The sequence below is a fragment of the Marmota flaviventris genome, chromosome 2 (assembly GCF_047511675.1).
Source record: "Marmota flaviventris isolate mMarFla1 chromosome 2, mMarFla1.hap1, whole genome shotgun sequence".
Lineage (NCBI taxonomy): Eukaryota > Metazoa > Chordata > Mammalia > Rodentia > Sciuridae > Marmota > Marmota flaviventris.
The window spans coordinates 180906469-180929066 of record NC_092499.1 but is presented as its reverse complement, the minus strand read 5'-3'; the positions used below and the strand labels follow the sequence as shown (position 1 = coordinate 180929066).

General features: G+C 41.2%; 1 protein-coding gene and 1 non-coding gene across 3 annotated transcripts; both read right to left on the bottom strand.

The window, feature by feature from the left end:
- Positions 1-307: 307 nt before the first annotated feature.
- Trnat-ugu (transfer RNA threonine (anticodon UGU)) lies at positions 308-381 on the bottom strand. Its single transcript has one exon. It is a non-coding gene; the product is annotated as a tRNA-Thr (tRNA).
- Positions 382-2852: 2471 nt separating this feature from the next.
- Positions 2853-8683, bottom strand: Procr (protein C receptor). Of its 2 annotated transcripts, none has more exons than XM_071607378.1 (4): positions 8433-8683; positions 6001-6306; positions 4899-5186; positions 2853-4647 (listed from the first exon to the last, which is right to left on the bottom strand). In XM_071607378.1, the coding sequence occupies exons 1-4, from the start codon at positions 8500-8502 to the stop codon at positions 4532-4534; spliced, it is 780 nt and encodes a 259-aa protein (XP_071463479.1). In that variant the 5' UTR covers positions 8503-8683; the 3' UTR covers positions 2853-4531. The 2 variants fall into 2 exon arrangements, with proteins under 2 accessions (XP_071463479.1, XP_027800935.1); XM_027945134.2 differs by having other exon boundaries at positions 6001-6258.
- Positions 8684-22598: the final 13915 nt, after the last annotated feature.

Below are 22598 nucleotides of genomic sequence, written 5' to 3'. Positions count from 1 at the left end.
GTAAATAACAACATAACATTTTATTTGTACATTTTTTCCAGTTATTAGAAAAATTATATTTTTCTGTATAACCTAGATCCTGTATCCTATTAGGACATCCTGTCCTTGTATTGTTTTTATTTGTATGTTTTATCTTCCCAACTCAGATGAACCACCAGATGAGGTACCTGAGGACCAGAGCCTAATCATTTTGTTTCCAACATACATAATACAAACTTGTTACTCATAAACATTTACTGAATGTGTAAATACACAACTGATGGGAGTGTAAATACACTCAGAGGTTTGTTTACTTTTTGTGTTTGTGTGTGTGATGCTGGGGATTGAACCCAGGGCCTTGTGCATACAAGGCAAGCACTCTACCAACTGAGCTATATCCCCAGCTCTGTTTTGTTTTTATTTGTTGTTGTTTTTTGGTTGCCCAGCACTTGAAGCTTCTTTATCTGTGTAAGATTGATTGATTGATTTTTACTGGAGATTGAATCTTTATCTGTGTAAGATTGATTGATTGATTTTTACTGGAGATTGAACTCAGGGGTGCTCTCCTGTTTTTTTTTTTTTTTTTTTGGTATCAGAGATCAAATCTGGGGAACTTAACCACTGAGCCACATTCCCCAGATCCTCTTATTTTTTATTTATTTTGAGACAGGGTCTCACTAAGTTGCTGAGGCTGGCTTTGAACACGAGCCTCCTGCCTTAGCCTCCTGAGCCACAGGGATTACAAGTGTGCAACACCATTCCTGTCCCCACAACAACTTTTTTTTTTTTTTTATGGTGCTGGGGATTGCACCCAGGGGCACTTAACCACCGAGTCACATCCCCATCTGTTTTTATATTTTGAGACAGGGTCTTATTAAATTGCTTAGGGCCTTGCTAAGTTGCTAAGGCTGGCCTCAAATTTGTGATCTTTCTGCTTCAACCTCCCAAGGTGCTGGCATTATAGGTATGTGCCCCAACACCAGGCTTTCTGTGTGAGTCTTAATGGGAGACAGGGTCCCACTTCCCACAAGAGAAGCCAATGTTACTCTCCACCCCACCTTATTGCTAAGGCACAGGCAACATGATATAGGAGTGGTCATTTGGACATTCCAACTTAGGACTTTGAATCTTTAACAAATGATGTGAAGGCAAAGGGGACAGAGGAGAACTCATTAAGATGGCAGCAGGCATTGGTGAGGGAGGCAGTGATTCCCGCTGTAGTATCGATAACTAGACTAGTCTTGTGGCATGGTTGTGATCCCTGATTCTATTTTCTGAGGTTGATTAGCTGATCTTCCCATCAGCTCTGAGGATTACTTGATAACCTTTCAAAATACTTATTTACTCTTAAGTTTGTAAAGTTGGTTTCTGTTGCTTTTAACTAAGCGTCTTAGCATACTTCTGGGGTAAGGATTTGAGGAGAAACAGAAAATAGGGGACTTTCCGTTTTTTTTTTTCTTCTTTATTTGTAAACTGTATCATTACTGCTGTATTATTTTTTCCACTTAGAAATATGCTTTTGCTGGGCACGGTGGCTCATGCCTGTAATCCCAACGGCTCGGAAGGCTCAGACAGGAGGATCACGAGTTCAAAGCCAGCTTTAGCAACTTAGTGAGGCACTAAGGAAATCAGTGAGACCTTGTCTCTAAATAAAATACAAAATAGGGCTGGGGATGTGGCTCAGTGGTCAAGTGCCTCTGAGTTCAATCTCCCCAGTGCCAAAAAAAAAAAAAAAGAAAAAGAAATATGCTTTTAAAATAAATAACTGAGGGGTCTGGGGTTGTGGCTCAGAGATAGAGCACTCGCCTAACACGTGCAAGGCCCTGGGTTCGATCCTTAGCACCACATAAAAATAAATAAACAAAATAAAGGTATTGTGTCCAAATATAACTAAAAAATAAAATATTTTAAAAAATAAATAAATAACTGAGAACACATTTGGGTAAAGTGAAATGGTAGAAAATAAAATTAAACTGGGGGGTGGGGGATGGGGTTGTGGCTCAGTGGTAGAGCGCTTGCCTAGCACGTGTGAGGCACTGGGTTCTATCCTTAGCGCCACACTAAAAAATAAATTAATTAAATAAAGGTATTATGTTCATCTACAACTAAAAAAATATTAAAAAATAAAAGAAAATTAAGAAATTGAGTTGGGGCCCAATTATGCCAGGGATTGAATGTCATTTGAGGATTTTGAAATTAAGTCAATAAGCATGGGAAATTTTTTTCAATGACATCAGATCTGTGTTTTTTTGTTGCCATGTGAAAGATGCATTAGAACAGAGAAACTAGAGACAAGGAGAAAACCTAGGATGAGGGTATCAACATTGTCTGGGCAACATATTGAGAAAATTTTGAGAGACAGAGGGAGAGGGAAAGATAAAGAGAAAGAGGGAGGTCCATGCACCTGTGTGCGCTCGTGCATAAGCACATTGAGTTTACTGGAAGCAGAAACTGAGGGTTTGAGAGACAATATGTTTTCCAAGGACAAGGAGCAGGATTGAGCTGATGGAGAAGCTTAAACTGCATTGTAGATCCAACAAAGACCCAGCCAACCTGGCAGAGAACTCTGGAGTGAATACTGCTCATCAAAGTTGTCCTGCAGTTGGCCCAAATGGCTAACCTTTATACCCATGCCTTCCTTGCTCAGTCGCCAGATGAGGGCAGCCCCAGGATGGGCATGATCTCTTTCAGGACTATTCTTTGTAGCTGAGGCAGCTACAAAGCAGCTACACCAAAGCAGCAGGAGGCACCCTGCTGGCTATACTCCCTGAGGGTGAATAGCAAGTCTTCATTGGAGGTTGAACCAGGTGGCACACTCCTGTGCCTGGCACAGAGACAGAATTATGATATCTTGAACAAAAGCACTGGGGTGGGGCTGGGGTTGTGGCTTGGCGGTACAGCACTTGCCTAGCATGTACGAGGCCCTGGGTTCAAGTCTCAGCACCACATAAAAATAAATAAGTAAAAATAAAGGTACAACTAAAAAAATAAATATTTAAAAGAAAATAGCACTGGGGTGAAAAGGAGGGCATGGATTCTACAGATTCTGTGGTTTTGTAGATGGGGATAAAGAAGAGAGAGTAAATAAAGGTTAACACTGAGGTCTCTACATTTATATGATTTGATTATATTACCTACTAACAGTAAACAGCAGAAGAGAGAGAAAGAGAACAAGTTTGGGCAAAAAGTTAATAAATTTAATTTTAAATACATTGACTCTGAAATGCCTATAAAATATTAAGGTAAAGATGATTTTCAAGAATCAGGGCAAATGGGAGGTTTGAAGGTCTATAGCCATTGCTATATTTATCAACAATATATATGCTACATACATTATTTAATACTTACAATGCCTCTATGAGGTAGGAATTATTTTTCTTACAATCTTTCTGTATATTTTATTATACCTTTTATGAATGAAGAAACTGAGACTTGAAGAAGTTAAATGCTTGGGTCAAAAACCTTAAGTCTGATGACAAAACACATGCTCCTAAAGAAAATATAGCTTTTCCATGGAAACCACACCACAGATAGATGGTATTTGAAGCCACAGATAGATGGCATTTGAGGTCACTCAGGAAGGGTATAGTTTTAAGGTGAACAAGCGGAGTCAAAAAGTGGCATTCTAAGGAAGCCAACGTTGTCCAGAGTGAATTGAGTAAGATGACAACATCAAAGAGATTGAAAAAGAGTGACCAGAACAGCTTTTATAAATTAGAAGTGTGGTATCTTCTAAGTTAAAGTAAAAAAAGGAGGTCTCTAATTCATACAGTTAAATGTTGCAGATATCATGGAGAATGAGAATTTGACAATTATAGGCTACTAATGATCTTACTGCAGTTCATAGAAGAAGCCAGAATACAAAGTGGGTTGAAGAGAGGGAGATAAGGAAGTGGGAGCAAGGGTATATGGTCCACTATTCCAGAAGTTTTATAAAATAGGGGGGAAATTATGTCTTATACACAAGCAAGAAATTTATTAATATTATTTAATTGATTAATTAATAACTCATTGTTTCCATATTACTTGGATTTTACACTTCCACCATTTTTCTGGTTATTTTCTTCTACTCCTTTCATACCAATGTCCCTTCCCAAGTCGGACACACCTGGAGACATTGAATGTTATTTATTTTGGTTGTGGACAACTTGTTTTATTTGGTTGCATGTTTTGAATACCTCAGGCAATTCTATCTCTCTTTGGAGGATGGGCCATAGACACTCCCTGCCCCAACTCCATCATCTGTTTTCCACAAAGATAAATAAGCACTCATTTTTCAGACCAATTCAATGACGCGGAAAGTTGTTAGGTTCTTTCCCTGCCACCCCCTTCTCTTCAGCACTTCTAAGGTTCTTAACAAACCAAGTACTTTATCTCCCTAGCCTCTCCATGTCCCTTGGTGGACAGATCTTAGAGAAGAAAGAAACTGTCACTCCAAACCTTCTGGGATATTGTGTCCCAGTTGGAGAGTCTGTCTGACTTCATGTGACTGAAACCTTCTCTTGCCAGTCCTCATCAATCTATTTCTTTCTCAGAGGCAGTTGGAGAGTAATTAACATCGCCGTCCACCTGTGCATAGGAAGATGCCCACAGCCACGCCAGCAATGATGAAACTGCCCACCAGGACACCCAGGACCAGTGAAGTGTAGGAGCGGCCTCTTTGACTCCCTGCAGAATATGCAGAGAATTAGCTTAAGAATGCACCCTGCCCCAGGAGTCCATGGGTTGAGTTAAACCTCAAGGGATTTCTGTCCCAAAGTAAAGGGGCCACCAGTTCACTCTGTGATGTAAGCTGTGTGTGCTCTGTCCCCTACCACCAGCCCCAAGGCCTCTTGTTCAAGGTATCCATCCTTCAGTACCATCAGTTTGATGGGAACCTGCCCCCTCCCCAATACAGGACCAGCCCAGTACCCTGGTACCTTTGGAATTATCTGTTGAGATCTGTTTGTGTTGCTGCACATACTGTACACAGGTATCCTGTAGGAATTCCTGCAGTTCATATCGAGTGCGATTGTAGGCATTGAGCTGCTTCAGGGTAAAGGTGACCACTCTGGAGGGTTCCTGGGGGGCTGCCACCCACAGGGCTTTCTCTGGCTTAAAAATCACAAAGGAGCTTCCATTCACAGCCACTTCAAAGAAGACTCGGGCCTTTGAATCCTGCTCGGGAGGCAGCTCACAGCCCAGGAAGCAGGTGACAATGAGAGGAACTGCAGAGAGGGACTCAGGGTCAGGGTGCTGTGTGTGGAGAGGGAGCCAGATGCTGGGGGCTGTCCACCATGGGGAAGAGGACATGGTAGGGGGCTGTAGGGAGAAAAAGACTGGTGTGGGGGACGCTGTGAGGAGATGGGAGGGGTCTGGAGTTAGACTGCTAGAGGCTGTGTAAGGAGGGGCCGGGGACTATGAAGAAAAGGGGGACTATTAGAGAAAGAAGTTGGGACTTTGAGGAATGGGAGTGGAAGCTTCCAGAGAAGAAATTGGGGTATTTGAGGGGGAGGGTTTGGAGGTTTGTGGGGGACACGTAAGCAAAGTCATCAGCGTTTGTGAAGATGGGTGGCTGGAGAGTAAAGGAGGAAAGGTTGGGGTTGTGTGAAGGGAAGGGTGGGGGGTCTGTGAAGGAAAAAAGAGGACTGGGAGGCAAGGAATGGGGAGTTGTCAGTGATACTTCCGGGGCCAGGGTGGGTCAGGGACACTGCCTCCCAACAGGGTTCACCCCAAGAGGTCACACCAGCCAAAAGAGGGTCTGATGAGGCGCTCTCTTAGCTAGAACACGGGCTCCTCTCCAGCCTCCAGCTCCCACCCAGTAATCTCCCTGGGCTCAGGATGCCACCCAGGACCCAAAGCAGCTCCGCCCACACAAAGGCCACGCCCACTTGCCCACGCCCACCAGCAAGATCCCCTCCCTAGAATACGGCCCTTCCCTCGAAGACCCACCCCAATTCCCTCAGGCCCCGCCTCCCCTTCCCGTAGAGGCCTCCCGCCAGCCGCTCTCAGGCCCCGCCCCGGGCGCGTCCCCCTACTTACAGGTCACGCCTTGCTCCCGTTCCCGATGCACCAGTTGCACGAGGCCATGAAACTGGCTCAGGTAGAGCTGCAGGCTGCTTTTCGTGCGCGCCCAGCTCTCGGAATTCTCCAAAGGCTGCAGTTGGAGGATCGTGACGTTGTTGCCCGGGCCTTCCAGCGTGTGTGTCAGCTGTCCACCCAGCGACGCGTTGCCCCGGTACCACACGTGATAGGGGTCACGGAAGTAGGAGATCTGGAGCATGTGGAGGCTCTGTGGGCCTGGGGGCAGCGTCAGCGCGTCAGGGACACTGGCGTTGGAGCTGGCGGCTGGCAGCAGGAGATAATAACTCCCTACTCAAAGGCCGGCTGCCCACCTACTTGACCCTATAAAGTGCCCAGTTTTTGATGCTGACAATAACCCAGCCAGGAAAACAAGACAGGGATTATTATCTTCACTTAACAGATGAGGAAACTGAGGCCTGCAGCTGAGAGACACACCCTTCTTTGGTTTCCTTTCTCTACTCCCTCTCCCCATTTTTGGTTGGTCATCAAACCCTGACCTACAATAAAATCCCAATTCGATCTCCTGTTACCTGTCTCCTATGTCTCTGCCCTAGTTCAGGCCTCTTCAATTCTAATCTGGACTCAGGTAGTAATTTCTTACCTCATCCTCCTGCACTCATTTCTTAGTTTTATTCCTTCTGATTGGACCTCCACCTGACCCAGGGATTAGAGCTAGTCGGTCTCAAAGGCCTCCAGTGAGGGATGGGGATATAACTCAGTTGGTAGAGTGCTTGCCTTGCATGCACAAAGCCCTGGGTTCAATCCCCAGCATGCTCCCACACACACAGTTCTCCAATGATACATCCCTCCCCCTCATAATAAAAAATAATCATAGTTTAATATCCATTAAGTGATTATTAGGACCTGGATACTGTGCTTTACACTTATTATTATCTTATTTGTGACTTCCCCCGAGGAGTTAATGGAGTAGCTACTGTTATTAACCCTAGTGTATATGGAAGGCAGGCTAAGATGGTATAGCAGAACTAAAGTCAGTCTGCTGTGTTGCCTCCCCATAGATACCTGTCCACAGGAACAAGTCCAGTGACCTGGTCCTAGCTGCATTTTCAGGTCTCTTCCCAGAACTTAGATATATCAAACTATTTCTGTTCCTCATGCTTTTGGTTGACATGTGAATACCATGTCAGAGTTGCTCTGCCTCCGTTGTTCTGCCTGGCAAATTTCTCTTGATGTTTGAAGATCTGGCTCAGTTGCCCTCTCATTTTTATCCTCCCAGACACGTGGATCTGTTTCAGGGTCCTAGACCATTTTGTGCTAGCATGTATTTCTAGGATTCCAAGTGGAAGTCTCCAAACACACACTGTCTTCAGTGGACTCCTCCAGGCTATGGAGCCATAACTAGAACCATATGAGTCTGGTTATCTCTGAGAGTCTCCTGCACCCAGAAAGGGGCCTGGCACAGAGTTGATGCCAAGAGAATTTTTGAATGAGTGTGGGTTTGAAATTAGTGTATGTGTTTTGTCTGCATTTGCATTTGAGAAGTTGTGCCCTGTGTCTGCAGGTGTGAATAAATGTCTCTGTGTGAGTAACTTTAGACATGGTCCTTAACTTCTCTGTGGCCCAGTTTCCTTCTCTGTAAAATGCATAGAATATCACCCACTTTGTGGGATACTATGGGGGCTAAAGGAATCAGTACATGTATTAAGCAGCAGACGTTCTTTGAATACTGATTATTATCTGCTTCTTCTCTGAGGGGGTGACTGAAACTATAGGGATTGTGGGAGAGGAGAGAGGAGCTCCTGTGTAATTATAATACAGGGCAAAAACTCCCCTCTTCTGCTGAAATGGGGCCACTTTGAGCAGCCTGATATCTATGAGCTCTCCTATTGATCACAGCTTCTACCACCCACCCCAATTCTACCTTATCAGTTGCATCCAGTCTTCCTCCATCATCTTTAGTCTTGGTTTCTGCCCCACCTGTCTCAGCCTGTCAGTTCTCCCAGTGTTGTCCCATTCCCTCCATTGCTCTTCTTTTTTTTTTTTTTTTTCCATTGCTCTTCTTATCTCTTCCCATCTTCCCTAGACTTTTCCTTATCTCTATCACCCTCAGCTCTCCCTCTGCAGGCTTCACATCATTTCTCCCTCCCTCTGATGCTGGTTCCTTCACCCTCTACCAGTCCCGTTCCTATTTTTCCAGTCCTCTGATTTCCCCAAGGCTTTTCCAGTTCCTCCTTCCCAGAGACTTAACTGTACTTCAGTTAAGTCTTTGGGACACAAAACAGTGCCCTGGACCTTGCCTCTCTAGAGAGATCCAGCCGGCTGCAGACATAGATGCTGTGGGATTAGATCTCCTCTAGTCTTTTCCAGGTACCCAGATAGACTGAGAGTCTCCAGAACCAAGCCAGGCAGGAGACATGCCCCCAACTCACCCTGTGAGGCTTCCTGGCTACAAAAGACCCAGCCAGGCAGCAGTAGTAGCGGCAGCAATGTTGTCAGCATCCTGAAGTTCTTGATCCCCCCCTGGGCTCCCGTCGGGGTCAGGCTGGGGGTTCCGCTGGCTGCAGCTGGGGGGAAAGAAGTGAGGCTGTCTGGGAACAGGCAGAGGTTCAGCAGAGGATGGAAAGAGGCCAGGGAATGTCAGGAGGAAGAGGGTGTTAGGCTTTTAAAGTGTTATTCCTACTCTGCCTCATTTCCTACTAGGGGGCCGGCCTCCCTTTGCCCTCCCTCGTCCCCGCCCAGCATTGCGCCCTACTGCCTAGACCTGCCTTTTCCCTTAGCCTAGGGCTGCTTCCCAGGGAGCGGAAAAGGGGGAGAAGGGCTTGCTGAGAAGTTCCGCCCGCGCTGAGTCAAGTGGTGGGTGGGGCATCTGCTTTCAACTTACAGCGGACTCCAGGGTGTAGAGATCAGCAGGTTACGGATAGGGAAATTGAGGCCCTGGGAGGATAGGGATTTGCCCAAAGTTTGTACATCATGGTGGTGACAGACCCAGGATTAGAATTTAGTTTTCTAGGGTATTCGCCTACACTTCATCAGAATTTTAAGTATGTAGCAATTACACAATCAGGGATCTTGCTGTAAGAAATAGTCACAAATTGTGCATAAAAGAGCTCATTGTTTGAGCTGGGCGCGGTGGGCACACACCTGTAATCCCAGCGGCTGGGGAGGCTGAGACAGGAGGATGGAGAGTTCAAAGCCAGCCTCAGCAACAGCGAGGCGCTAAGCAACTCAGTGAGACCCTGTCTCTAAATAAAATACAAAATAGGGCTGGGGATGTGGCTCAGTGGTTGAGTGACCCTGAGTTCCATCCTTAGTACAAAACAAACAAACAAACAAACAAAAACAAACCAAAAAACCAACCAACCAACAAACAAAAAAAACCCTCATTCTTTGTAATAGGAAAGCATTATGAACAATCTATGTAAATCTCAGGACAGGGTTGGTTACATAAAGCAATATTTTCAAACCGAGGTCATAAACTATTAGTGTACAATGAAAACAATTTAGCGGGTCATGATTAACATGTTTTTAAAAAATGAAATAGAACAGAATAAAAATGTCAATGCATCACCCTGAGTAAGCATTATATCATGAAATACTATTGCACAGTATGAGTGTTTTGGTTTTGTATGTGTATGTTTCTATTATGGGTTTTGGATAGCACTGTGAAATGTAGTCCTTACTCTAGGAAGCAAGTAGAGAAGTTTGAAAGTCACTCCCCAAAATATGATTATTCATACTGTGGAGAGTATGCCCTAGATTGAAAAACCTTTAACCAATCCCCACTTTATTTTAATCATATTACTTAGCACTACCTGAAATTATATTACTTATTTACACGTTTATTGTCTGAATGTCCACCAGGATTATATCAATGAGGATAGAGGCTATCTTGTTCCATACTGTTTCTAGAATTGCAAACATCACATAATAAATATCAGTTAAATGAATGAATGAATGAGATAGTTATGATGGGCTTGGATCTCCATGAATAAGTGCAGAACATTAGGTACAATTTAGAACCATTTATATGCCAACCACACACACAACCTTCAAGCAGCCTGTTAACGGGAGTCAATGAATCTGGAAGGATGTATATCTGATAACAGCAATGGTTTATCTCCAGGGAGGGGCCTAGGATTAAAAGTATATATAAGTGTGTGTGCGCATATGCAGAGGGGAGTGAGCCATCTTGTGAAAGCCTTTATCACTCTATTTTGTGAAGGTTTTTATTACTCTATCTGTATTCTTTGAAATGTTTACATTTACATCTAGAATGTTCCTATATATTTATTAATTAATTAAAAATAAAAATTTTGGGCTGGGGATATGGCTCAAGCGGTAGCGTGTTTGCCTGCGTGTGGCGCCGGGTTCGGTCCTCAGCATCACATACAAATAAAGATGTTGTGTCTGGGCTGGGGATGTGGCTCAAGCGGTAGCGCGCTGGCCTGGCATGCGTGCGGCCCGGGTTCCATCCTCAGCACCACATACAAACAAAGATGTTGTGTCCGCCGAGAACTAAAAAATAAATATTAAAAAAATTCTCTCTCTCTCTCTCTCTCCTCTCTCCTCTCTCTCTCCCACTCTTTCTTTAAAAAAAAAAAAAAAAGATGTTGTGTCTGCCGAAAACTGAAAAAATAAAAATTTAGCAGGGCATGGTGGTGAAGGCTTGTAATCCCAGCAACTCAGGAGGCTGAGGCAGGAGGATTGCAAGTTTGAGGCCGGTCTCAACAATTTAGTGAGAACCTAAGCAATTTAGTGAGACCCTATCTAAAAAATAAAAATTAAAAGGACCTGGAATGTAGCTCAGTGGTAGAGTGCTTCTGGGTTCAATCCCAGTACTGCAATAAATAAATAAATAAAAATTTAAACAATAACTTATGGTACATCACTATAGTTGAATACTCTGCTGCTGTGGAAGAAGTTGGCAGGTCATTATGAGCAATTGTATTGCTGTGGAAGGATCCATGAGACCTTGATAATAAAAAAGGAAGTGTGGAAAAGTATGGATAGTATAATTCCATCTATTATTTACTTCCATTCATGGAATACATTTATATTATTTATATAATATTTCATATTTCCTCACATTAAAAAACTTTATGTGTCTATTTGTTTATTTGAATATACATAGAGAAATGTCTGGAAGCATACTGGCAATATAGATTTCTTCTGAGGAAGAGGATTAGGTCAAATCCTTATGGGGGGATTTTAACTTTTTATTTTATTTACTTCTCCCTAGAGAGAGTTGACGTCATAGTGAGTTCTGGGGCAAACCCTGGCTGTCAGGTTCCCATGCCCTGAACTGAAGATTTGTAAGAGCTTCCATGCTCACTTCTCAGATTTGCAAAGAAACGAGGAAACAGCATCCAAATCTTTTTCTTTTTGTAGCCCACCAAAGTGATCTAGTTAGAAGAAGAACTCTTAGTTCCCAGAACTGGAACTCAGGAGAAATGGAGTGCCTTAAATCATGACCAATTGCACTGTTTCATCTTTTTTAAAAAATTATTATGAAATATTGCATATTTGAAGAATTATTTCATGCTCGAAGAATTATACTACAAATACATCTATCCTTTCCTACCCAGAAATAAAGAATAAGAAATAAATTGGGGCTGGGGCTGTAGCTTACTGGGTTTGATCCTCAGCACCACATAAAAATAAACAAAGGCATTCTGTCCATTTATAGCTACAAAAAAAAAAAATTAAAAAGAAAGAAATTGAAGCTCCCTCTGGAATCTTCCCCAATCACTTCTCTTCCCCTACTTCAGCACCTGAATTAGTCACTTCAAATGAAAATTTAATATTTCTTAGTATTCTATAAGCATAAACTACACGTGCACATATCCCCACACAATCTATAGTGGTAATTTGCACTTTATTTGAGTGGTATTAAAATGTATATATTCCTATGCAACTTGCTTTTTTTCACTTACCATATTAATAAGATCCATCCATGTGCTGAGCAGTCTATTCATTTCCATTGCTTAAAAATATTCCATTTTAGGGGTTGGGGTTGTGGCTCAGTGGTAGAATGCTCACCTAGCACATGTGAGGCCCTGTGTTTGATCCTCAGCACCCCATAAATATAAATAAATAAAATATAGATATTGTGTCCAACTACAACTAAAAAGTAAATATTAAAAAATATATTCCATTTTAGGAATATGCTACAATTTATTTATCCATTTTCCTGTTGTTAGACATTTAAGTTTTTTGCTTTTTACAAACAGTGCTGATTTGAACATTTTTGTACAAGATTCCTGTGTGTATGTGGGAGGGTTTTTGCAGGTGCAAACCTGGGAGTGGACTGCTGAGTCAGGGTGCATGCATCTTCAGTTTTACTACATATTGCCAAATGGTTTTATAAATTGTGCCAATTTGCATTCTCAGCCGTGTATAAGAGTTCCTTCACTTCACATCCTTGCCAACCCTTGGCACAGTCAGATGGTTGGGTGTAAAATGGCACTTCATTTTGGTTTTTGCTTGCATTTCTGTGATGCTAATGAGCTTGTGCATCTTTCAGCTTTGCCTTTTTTTTTCTCCCTGGAAGGCTTGAAGAGTGTTTGGGAATGAAGGGTAATAAAGTATGTGATTGGCTCATTTGAAATTGAGTGCTGTGAATCTTTGATCTAAGCAGGTAAGGCTTGGTTCACTCAGGTTAAAGTGGACCCACATCACCCTCCACAGAGGCCTTTCACACTGAGGTGCAGTCTGTCGTGGGCAGAGGTGGCAGCAGGAATAGCTATCTCCTAGGCATCTTCCTCACACACCAGAGCCCTGAAAATTAAATACTATTTTTTTAATGGATAACACATATTATGGACCAGGAACAGTGTTCAGCTCTTTACATAAATAAAATCTCACTTTAGCTAGGCGCTATAGAGGATGCCTATAATCCCAGCTGCTTGGGAGGCTAAGGCAGGAGGATTACAAGTTCAAAGCTGGTCTGGGCAATTTAGAGAACATGTCTCAAAATTACAAATTAAAAAAGGGCTGGTTTTTGTCATATTTAATATGTTCATGTGTGTATACATGTATATATATGAAAAGAGAGAATAAAACTATTTTTATTTTGAAATTCAATTCCTTTATTGGCAATTCCATTCCATGGTTTTAGAACATAGTATATTTTGCTGGATGAGGTGGCGCACGCCTCTAATCCCAGCATCTCTGGAGGCTGAGGCAGGAGGATCGCAGGTTCAAAGCCAGCCTCAGAAGAGTGAGGTGCTAAGCAACTCAGTGAGACCCCATCTCTAAATAAAATACAAAATAGGGCTGGGATATGCCTCAATATTTTGATATAAATTGGCAGGGATCTTTTTATTAACCCGAATGGGAAATCAAAAATTAAAAAGAGATTATGGCCAGATCACTGTGTCAATCACTATATGGTATTTTCTTTTGTTCTTTTTGTTTTAATTAAAATGAAAATTTTGGTTTTTTTAAAAAAAAGGGCTGGAGATGTAGCTGAGTGGTACAGCACCCCTGAGTTCCATCCCTAGTACCGAGAAAAATACAAATAACAAAAAAACTCACTTTATCCATATTTCAGTCCTATAAGGTAGGTTTCATCATTACTATTTTTTATTATTATTAATAAAAAACTGAGGCTCAGAGAGGTTAAGTGACTTACCTAAGACCCTATAAGCAAAAAGTATCATTTGAACCTTTGTTTGTAAGATGCCCAAGTTTGTGAATTTAACCCACATACAGTATATAAAATTTTTTGATCATTCTCCATCAATACATTTTGAACATGTACCTCCAATTTATTTAAGTGTTTAATGTGTTTATATACATTATAAAACATCCAAATTTATACTCATGTACTAGGCCTGTAATTACTTCCTCTAGGGCAAGCCACGCTCATTGTGTCCATGTTACAGATAGGAAAATTAAAGCCCAGAAAAGACTTGCCAAGGTCACACAGCTTGAGAACTATGGAGCAGAAATTGGAACTCAATGAGGATGTGGGTATGGAGTACAGGGAGAGTGAAGAATATTGGGGGTAAGGAAGCTGATGAGTTGGGGCAGCTTGAGAGGTTTCTCATTCTAAACCCAGGGTTGGGGATAGGGGAGAGAAGAGAAATGCTAAGATTGGAGCCAGGGTCCACATTGGATCTGGCCTATGTGGCTGAAGGGCAGAAAATCACAGAACAAAGTGGGCACCAGGCCAGCAGTTGGGATTTACTAAGGCATAAAAAATAAGGGTCTTAATAAGCAAAGGGAAATGAAGGAAGTGAGAGGTAGTGTTTCCCACTTTGGAGAGCACATGTGAGGGAAAGATAAGGGGAACAGGAAGCTGAGCTGAGCCAGTGCTGGTGCAGCCCCTGTGGGTGAAGTGTCTTGCCAGGGCCACAGGAGGCACTTTGAGCCAGGGATTGGCAGTGTGCCCAGCTTTCAGAGGACCCTCCCCTCCCTTCCCTCTTGGCTCCTGTAGACAGACAACTGGGCCTAACTTGGTTAACAAAGCAGTGTGGTCCATGCAGAGATCCCTCCCCCTTAGCATGTGTAGTACTAATAGTAACATTTACTGAAAGCTCACAGGATGCTAGATCGTATTAAGCAAAGAGAGTGCATGTGTTTGATTCTCACTAATGCCCTATGAAAACTCTGGAGAAACTGCCATGATTTCCACTTTAAAGATGAGGACACAGAGACACAGAAGCAAACTGACCTGTTTAAAGACCCAGTTGATAAAAAGCAGAGCTGGGACTCAACTCAGGTGACTTAGGACTCCAAAACCTGCTTTCTTCATTATTTGAGCATCCAATGGGGATCAAGAAGGTGAGTCATTTGTGCCCAGCACACAGTAAGTATTGAGTAGGTAGAGGATTTAAGATTGGAGCTTGGCTTCCAAGATAGCAAAGAGACCTGGTCCTATCCAGGAGGAATAGAGAATAAATATGAAGAATTATTTCCTGAAGGGAAGGCAAAGGCATAGATGTAAGTCTTAAAATAATTTTCCCCTGTAGGTAGCTCTCCAACGCTCCTCAACTTAGGGAACATGGAAAGAAGCCTTATAAAGTCAGAATGATTCCAGTTCTCCCCTTCCCTGGCAAACGATGCCAGCCTGGTATTCTTGACATGACTCCTGCCTGTCTCCAGCCTTATCTTTCTGTGTCTTCCAGTTTCAGCCAAATTTGCTTCTCTTGGTTTCCTGAACACAGAATACAAATATTACCTTTCACTTAAAAATAAAATCACATCTTTAATCCGAAGCTCCGAATTTTTAAGTGGTTAAATTTATCAATCTATTTCTTTACAACTGTGCTTTTTTTCCTTATTTAAGAAATCCTTTCTTACCATGAAAGCATAAAGGTATTCTTCTATTTATCTTCAAAATCTTTATAGTTTTGTCTTTGACTTTTAGGTGTATGTTGTGAAGCAGAGGTCAAGATTCACTTTTTTTTTCATGGAAATCCATCATTCTAGCATCTCTTATTCAAGTCCACCTTTCCTTACTGATCTGCAGTAATGTCTGTGACACTGTAAATGTGTCTAACCTGTTTCAATAGCCTGTTTGTCTCCCTGGACCACTGCGCCCCAGTTCTTCAATTAGTAGAGTTTTAGAATAAATTGTTCTCTCTCTCTCTTGCAGGTGTAGGTGGGAACAGGGAACTGAACCCAGGGGTGCTTTACTACTGAGCTACATCCCCAGCCCTTTTTATTTTGAGATATGGTCTTACAAAATCACTTAGAGCCTTACTAAGTTACAGAGTCTGGCCTTGAACTTTCAATCCTCCTGTCTCGGCCTCTCTAGTTGCGGGGATGACAGGTGTGTACCACAGATCCCAGCCAGTCTTCATATCTTACGTCATCAAGTCTTCTCACTTTGTACTCCAAGTGTGTCTTGGCTACTTTTGTAGTTTAAACATCGATTTTAGAGTCATTTTATCAGGTTGATGGGATTTTGGTTGTTGTTATGGTTAGCATGTAAATGACTTTAGGGAGAACTGACATCTTCACAATATTCAATCATCCAGTGCATGATAGGGTATATCTCTTCTTTTAAACAAAATAAAAGAACGTTGATATCTCTCAGAGTTTTATAACTTTCTCTCTAAATAACTTGTTCATGCTTTGTAAGATTTTTTGCTTCATATTTATTTTCATTTATTTCTTTTGAGACGGGATTTTGCTATGTTCCCAGGCTGACCTCAAACTCCTAGGCTCAAGTGATCCTCCCAATGAGGCAGAAAGATAGTTCTCCCACAGGCAGACAGGATAATGGCCTTGGAGAAGGAAAGGAGGGGAAAAGGGACATCACGTCTGTCTCCATCAGGTCTGAAAGACATTCTGTAATTTGCTACTTCCTGAAAGCTTCAACCACAGCAACTTGGTCTTAGTTAGAACACCTGTTTCTGTTCCTCATGGAACCATAGTAGCCCTACTTAGTTGGTCTTACCTTTACCCCTAGCAAGGGCCCATCACAAAGCATATCACTACCCGAAATGCTATAGATGTGTCAAATCACAAGGTGAGACCCTTACATTTTTTTTATTTCTACCAGGAATTGAACCCAGGGGTGCTTAACCACTGAGCCACATCCTCAGCCCTTTTTATTTTTAATTTTGAGACAGGATCTCACTAAGTTGCTTAGGGCCGCACTAAATTGTTGGGCTGACTTCAAACTTGCTATCTTCCTGCCTTAATAAATTTATAGTCTAAACAAAGTTTTAGTGTTGCTGGGAGTGGTGGCACACACCTGTAATCCCAGTGGCTTGGGAGGTTAAGAGGGGAGGATTGTGAATTCAAAGCCAGCCTCAGTAATTTAGCGAGGCCCTAAGCAATTCAGCAAGAACCTGTCTCTAAATAAAATATTTTAAAAAGGGCTGGGGATGTGGCTCAGTGGTTGAGTGCCTACATATTCAATCCCTGGTCCCCTCAAAAAGTTTTAGTGTGGATTCATTGGATTTTCTGTTCTCGTAGTCTTAGTACTAGTAGAAACAAGTGTATTTCTTCCTAATTTTTATACTGTTCCTTTTTTCTTGTTTATTCTTCTTGCTATATCCTCTAATATAATGTTGAATATAAATGTAGAGATATTTTATTTGATTGTGATAGAGAATATTAAGAGAGTATTCATATCATTTTCCTGATTTACAAAGGAAAGCTTTCAACGTTTTACCATTAAATGTGATATTATTGTGTGTGTTTATGGATAAACCCTTCATCAGATTAAGAAAGATTCTATGTTGTTGTATTGTGTGTATGTATGATTATATAACAAAAAATCTCACTGTTATGTATAATAAAATTCACCAAAAAAATACAAAAAGAAAGAGTTCTTTTATTCTTAGTTTGATGAGTTTTTGTCGTAAATGTTTGAGTTTTTCAAATCTCTTTCATTATCTAATGAGATGATCATAGGATTTTTTCATCTCTAACGTGTTAACATAGCAAATGTATTAAGTTTGTAGAAGTAAACTAACCCTGCATTGCTAAGATGAAACAACTTCTTCATGAGGTAATACCTGTCCTACATATATCTTATTCTTTGCAGTTCTTTACTATTCTCCAGCCTTCTTCAAGTCCTTGCCTGTCCTTCAAAGCCTGGCTTGGATACTACCTCCTTCTGAAAGACTTAGGGAATGTGCACCAGCCTCTCTGAGTTCATAACTAATATGGGAAGAGTAACAGCACCAGTTTCATAGAATTGTTGTGAGAATAAAATGAGATAATACAAGTGAATTGCTTAGGAAAGATCTGGACATCTATTGTTTTTGTTAGTTTAGTCCATAGCAATGGCCACCACACTCTGTGCCTCTGCCAATGATCACAAGTTATTTTTGAGGGCTCTGAGAGCCTCTGCTCACCTCCTTTATTTTCCTTAAAGCTTTTCATATGCTGCTTCATTATTTTATTCATGTGAAGAGGCAAGCAGGTGGCAGGTGAGGGAGCTCGCATCCCACACTAAGGAATGCAGAGAACCTTGAGGTGATTCTTGCCTCTTTGTTTGGCCCAATTAACTCCTTGGAGAATATTCAGGGTCACCTACTCTAGGGAGCCTTCCCTGAACTCAAGCCCACAAGTCTGGACTAGATATTCGCCCTGCCATAAAAATTTACGATATGTTTTTTGCATATTAAAAAACTTTATTTCCGGGCATAGTGGCATATGCCTGTAATCCCAGGGGCTCAGGAGGCTGAGGCAGGTGGAGCGCAAGTTCAAAGCCAGCCTCAGCAATTTATAGAGGCCCTAAGCAACTGAGGGAGACCCTGTCTCAAAAATAAAAAGGACTGGGGAATGCAACTCAGTGGTTAAGCACCCTGGGTTCAATCCTATATGTGTATGTGTGTGTGTGTGTATGTGTGTGTGTGTGTGTGTTTCTTTGAAACCAATGGATATTTCGAAAAAAGGCAGTAGACATCATGGAAAAACCCACAATTTTGTCAGATCACCTTCCAAATATTTTTTCCTTTTTTAAATTTAAAAAACATTGGGGCTGGGGATATAATGCAGGCCCTGGGTTCAATCCCTAGCACCACTAAACAAACAAACAAAAAACATTGTTTAAGCCAGGTGTGGTGGCACATGCCTGTAATCCCAGCAGCTCTGGAGAATGAGATAGGAGTAGAGCAAGTTCAAAACTATTGGCAGCAACAGCGAGGTGCTAAGCAACTCAGCAAGACCCTGTCTCTAAATAAAATACAAAATAGAGCTGGGGATGGGGATGTGGCTCAGTGGTTGAGTGCCCCTGAGTTCAGTTCTTGGTACCAAAAAAAAAAAAAAGTTTAAAATTCGCATAGCAAAATGCATTGTCTTAACTATTTTTAAGTATTCAGCCCAGTAGCCAATTTAGAACAAGAGCATTATAAAAACATGGTCTGGGGCTCGGACCAGGGAGTCATTAATCTAAATGTTTGGACATACTGGGCACAAGGGAAATTCAAGCATTCCTACAAGGCAACAGATGGAGACTTTCCCAGGAATAAACTTGTAATTTCTTGGCAGTCCAAAAATATGTAGTATGCACACTGTGCTCTGGGAGTTGAGGGAAAGCGCTAGACCCAACTGACCTCTAGACACTGGAAAAGGGATTCCCAGATACTTCCCTGCTAAAAGTCAAGGATATTGGACCAAAAGTTCAATTCCAACCATAAGAAATTGAACTTTTCCCTCCATTTTTCTAACAAAAAGGAAGGGAATGTTGAATTGTGGAATCATATCAACCTAAAGCTAGAGGACACCGTAGAATTTGACCAGATGGCCAGTTTTTATTTTATGCCATATTGACCTTTAATTAAATACTTGGCCATTATTTTCATTAATGCAGTAGAGAAGAGAGTATTTGAGTCCAAATCTTGGCTCTACTATTTATTGGGTATCAGAGCCAATGCTTAAGTTAATAAACCTCTCCATTAAACTTTTAAAATCCATGCTTTGATTTTTTTTTAACCCATAAAAAGGTGATAATAAAACTTTTTCAGAGATTGTAGTGAGGATTACTGGTGTTTTTGCATGTAAAGTACAAAGAACAGTGCCTGGAGCAATTAATTTCTAAATAAATATTTTCATTACTGATACATTTGATTATTTCCTTCTCTCTGTCATCCTCCTTCTCCTCATCCTCCTCTTCCTTCCTTCCTGTTCAGCTGACTAATTGTCAAATTCCAAGGTATGCTGCCCTATGTTTTATTCAGTTTCATGGCTATTTTGGATGGGGGGGTTTTCTGCATTTGATGCACATCGAAATCTGTTTTCTGTTTTTTTGGGTTTTTTTTCAATAACTCTGGATCTGTTAATATTTTTCATCTGTTGAGAAGTAGGCTCACTTTTTCATTTTCCAGATATGAAAAGCAAAAGAGAAAATGACTTGTCCAAGATCAATGGTTAAACCAATAACAGAACCAAGAACTACTGACCACCAGTCCAAGGCTTACTCTACTCAACACAGAGTTCAAGGACATTGAACTGGGGCACTAATGTGACCCAAACCAGTTACTCATGGGAAGATTTGACTACTTTGCCATTTCAAGTATTTTCCAACAGATGTCTTTTCCTTTCTAACCAAATTGCAAGCATTGCAAGGGAAAAGGGGTATGGCTTGACTATTCTGGAAACTTGGGTTTATGTCCAATACTGAGGTTCAATCTCTTGAGAGTAGAAATTATAGTCCATAATACCTTGGATTACTAGGGGTAGATGCTTAATACATGAAACTAATACATACCCTTCACCCTTAAAAGAGGAGTAGAGGAAAAAAAGAAGAGAACGAATATTTACCAAGAACTTAACATGTACAAGTCACTGTATTGAGAATTTTCACCTCCATTATCTCATTTAACCCCCAAATATTTTTTGTCTTATCAATTTTTGCATCTCAAATCATGAAACTGAGACTCAGAGAGGTTAGGAAACTTACCCTGCATTTCTTCACAAGTAAATATTTAAGTTTGATACTTCATTGGTAGACGGGAGCCTTCTAGAATCTAATATCATAAACACAGAATAAAAGGTGAAGCAGGGAAAGAAGAGTCCTAATGCTTTCCAGAAGTAAAAATATTTTTTTCCTCATTAGAGAACCATGTAATTGTCACATTAATTATGGAAATATAAGTCATGGTTTTATTTGTTCTGCAACAGTGTGAAAATGGATATTTTCATTAAGATAGAAAAAGAAAATAAAGAAAAATTATGAATATTTCAATATTGCTCATAAAGACAAATGTATCATTACCAAATCCAGGCAACCTGGCCCCACCCTCCCTGCAAATTTTTTTTCCATAGTAGAATTTTGACTGGTAGACAAAAAGATAAACTACAAGACAATTGGGCCAGAGAAAACTTCATAACATAAAAAGGCCCAGATCTGAAAAATACTTAGTGATTATACTAAGCTGAAAAAATAGCCCTTTAAAAATCTAAGTCCTAGTCTCTGGAACCTGTAAACATTACCGTACTTTGAAGGTGTCATTGAGTTAAGAATCTTGAGATGGGAGATTATCCTATGTTATCCAGGTGGGTCCCAATGCAATTAAAAGTGTCCTCACGTAAAAGAAGCCGAGGGAGATGTGACACACATTCAAAAAGGAGGAGATGATATGAAGACAGAGGCAGATACTGAAGTGACACAGCCACAAACTGAGGGAGGCCAGCAGTTAGGAGGATCTGGAGAGGTAAGGAATGGATTTTTCCCCTTGAAACTATGGAGGGAGCATAGCCTTGCCAAAGACTTAATTTGTCTAGTGAAACTGATTTCAGACCTCTGGACTCCAGAACTCAGACAATAAAATTTATGTTGTTTTAAGTCATCAAGTTGGTGGTAATTTGTTACAGCATCACAGAAAACTCATACAGTGCTCCTGTGTTATTATCCAGGTCTCAGCTTATTATGGTCTCCTTTCGCTTCCATCTGACACCTCCAAGAAGAGTTTCCAAAAACATCCTAATATTCACTGAGTGGCTCCTCTATCAGCACTTTAGATGTAACAGCCTGCGGAATCCTCACAATCCTTTTAAAGTGTATATTGATATTATGCCTAATTGACAGCTAAGAAAAAAATAAAGCTCAGAGAAGAACTGATAAAATTACACACCTAGTAGGTCTACCTGAATCTAAAGCTCATAATTTCACCTTCTACATTACACTATACTCCCTCTATATCTCAGGGTTAGGTCAGGATTCAATTCTGATATCAGTTGATGACATTTCAGGACTCAGAGATATTTTTAAAGATGTTAGACCAAGGAAGACCAAGCCTGCCTTCACTCCTCTCAAGAAACTGAGCTGCCGCATCCATCTGACTTTCAGCAAGAAGAGGATGGCCAATTCTAGGACTGGTATGTGGCTAAGTGGTTGAATACCTTTGATTTCAATCTCCAGTTACCCCCAACCCAAACTGAAAGCTTAAGTTGAAAGAGGTTGTATATGAATGATAGAGTTGTAATTGAAGCCCAGTTCTGATTTCAAATCAGGGTTGGCTCTAATGCACATCACCCTAACCAAATTTAAGGGTATTGCCATGACCTAAGTGTTGACCAAACTCTAGAAAATTGCAAGAAGGGAGATGGGAAAAATGGGTCTCAAAACTTTTTGAAAGCTGTAGTGCCCAGGGTCTTCATTCTCACCTGGAATACTATAGGGCTGCAGTCACTGAACTAGTCCAGGGTATTGGGAGGGGCTAATTTCTGGGATGGGAAGGAGATTGAAGAGACCATAATGATGTGACCATATCCCAAAGTGGAAAAAGAATGTCATGAATTCCCAGAACTGAAAGGATTTCAGGAAGCCTCAAACGTGCCAGCTTTGGACAAATAATTGCAAGTTATTATTTACATAATCAGGGAACTGGTTGGGGAAACTAAATATCTCTAAAAATGATCAAAGCTGAACATTTTTCATCAATCTTTACATATGTCCACTTAACAAATGCTGAATTCTTGCTGGTCCCTGCCCTCATGCTTAATAAGATGGTTGGAAAAACAAACAAACAAACAAACAAACACCCAAGATCATGCTTTTAAATGGCTTTATTCAGGTTTAGTACAAAATAAGTGCTCAACAAACGCTAACTGGTAGTATTAAGACATTAACTGATAACAGTAGCAACAGCAGCCACTGTCTTGAAGACACGTTGCTTTCTGCTTCA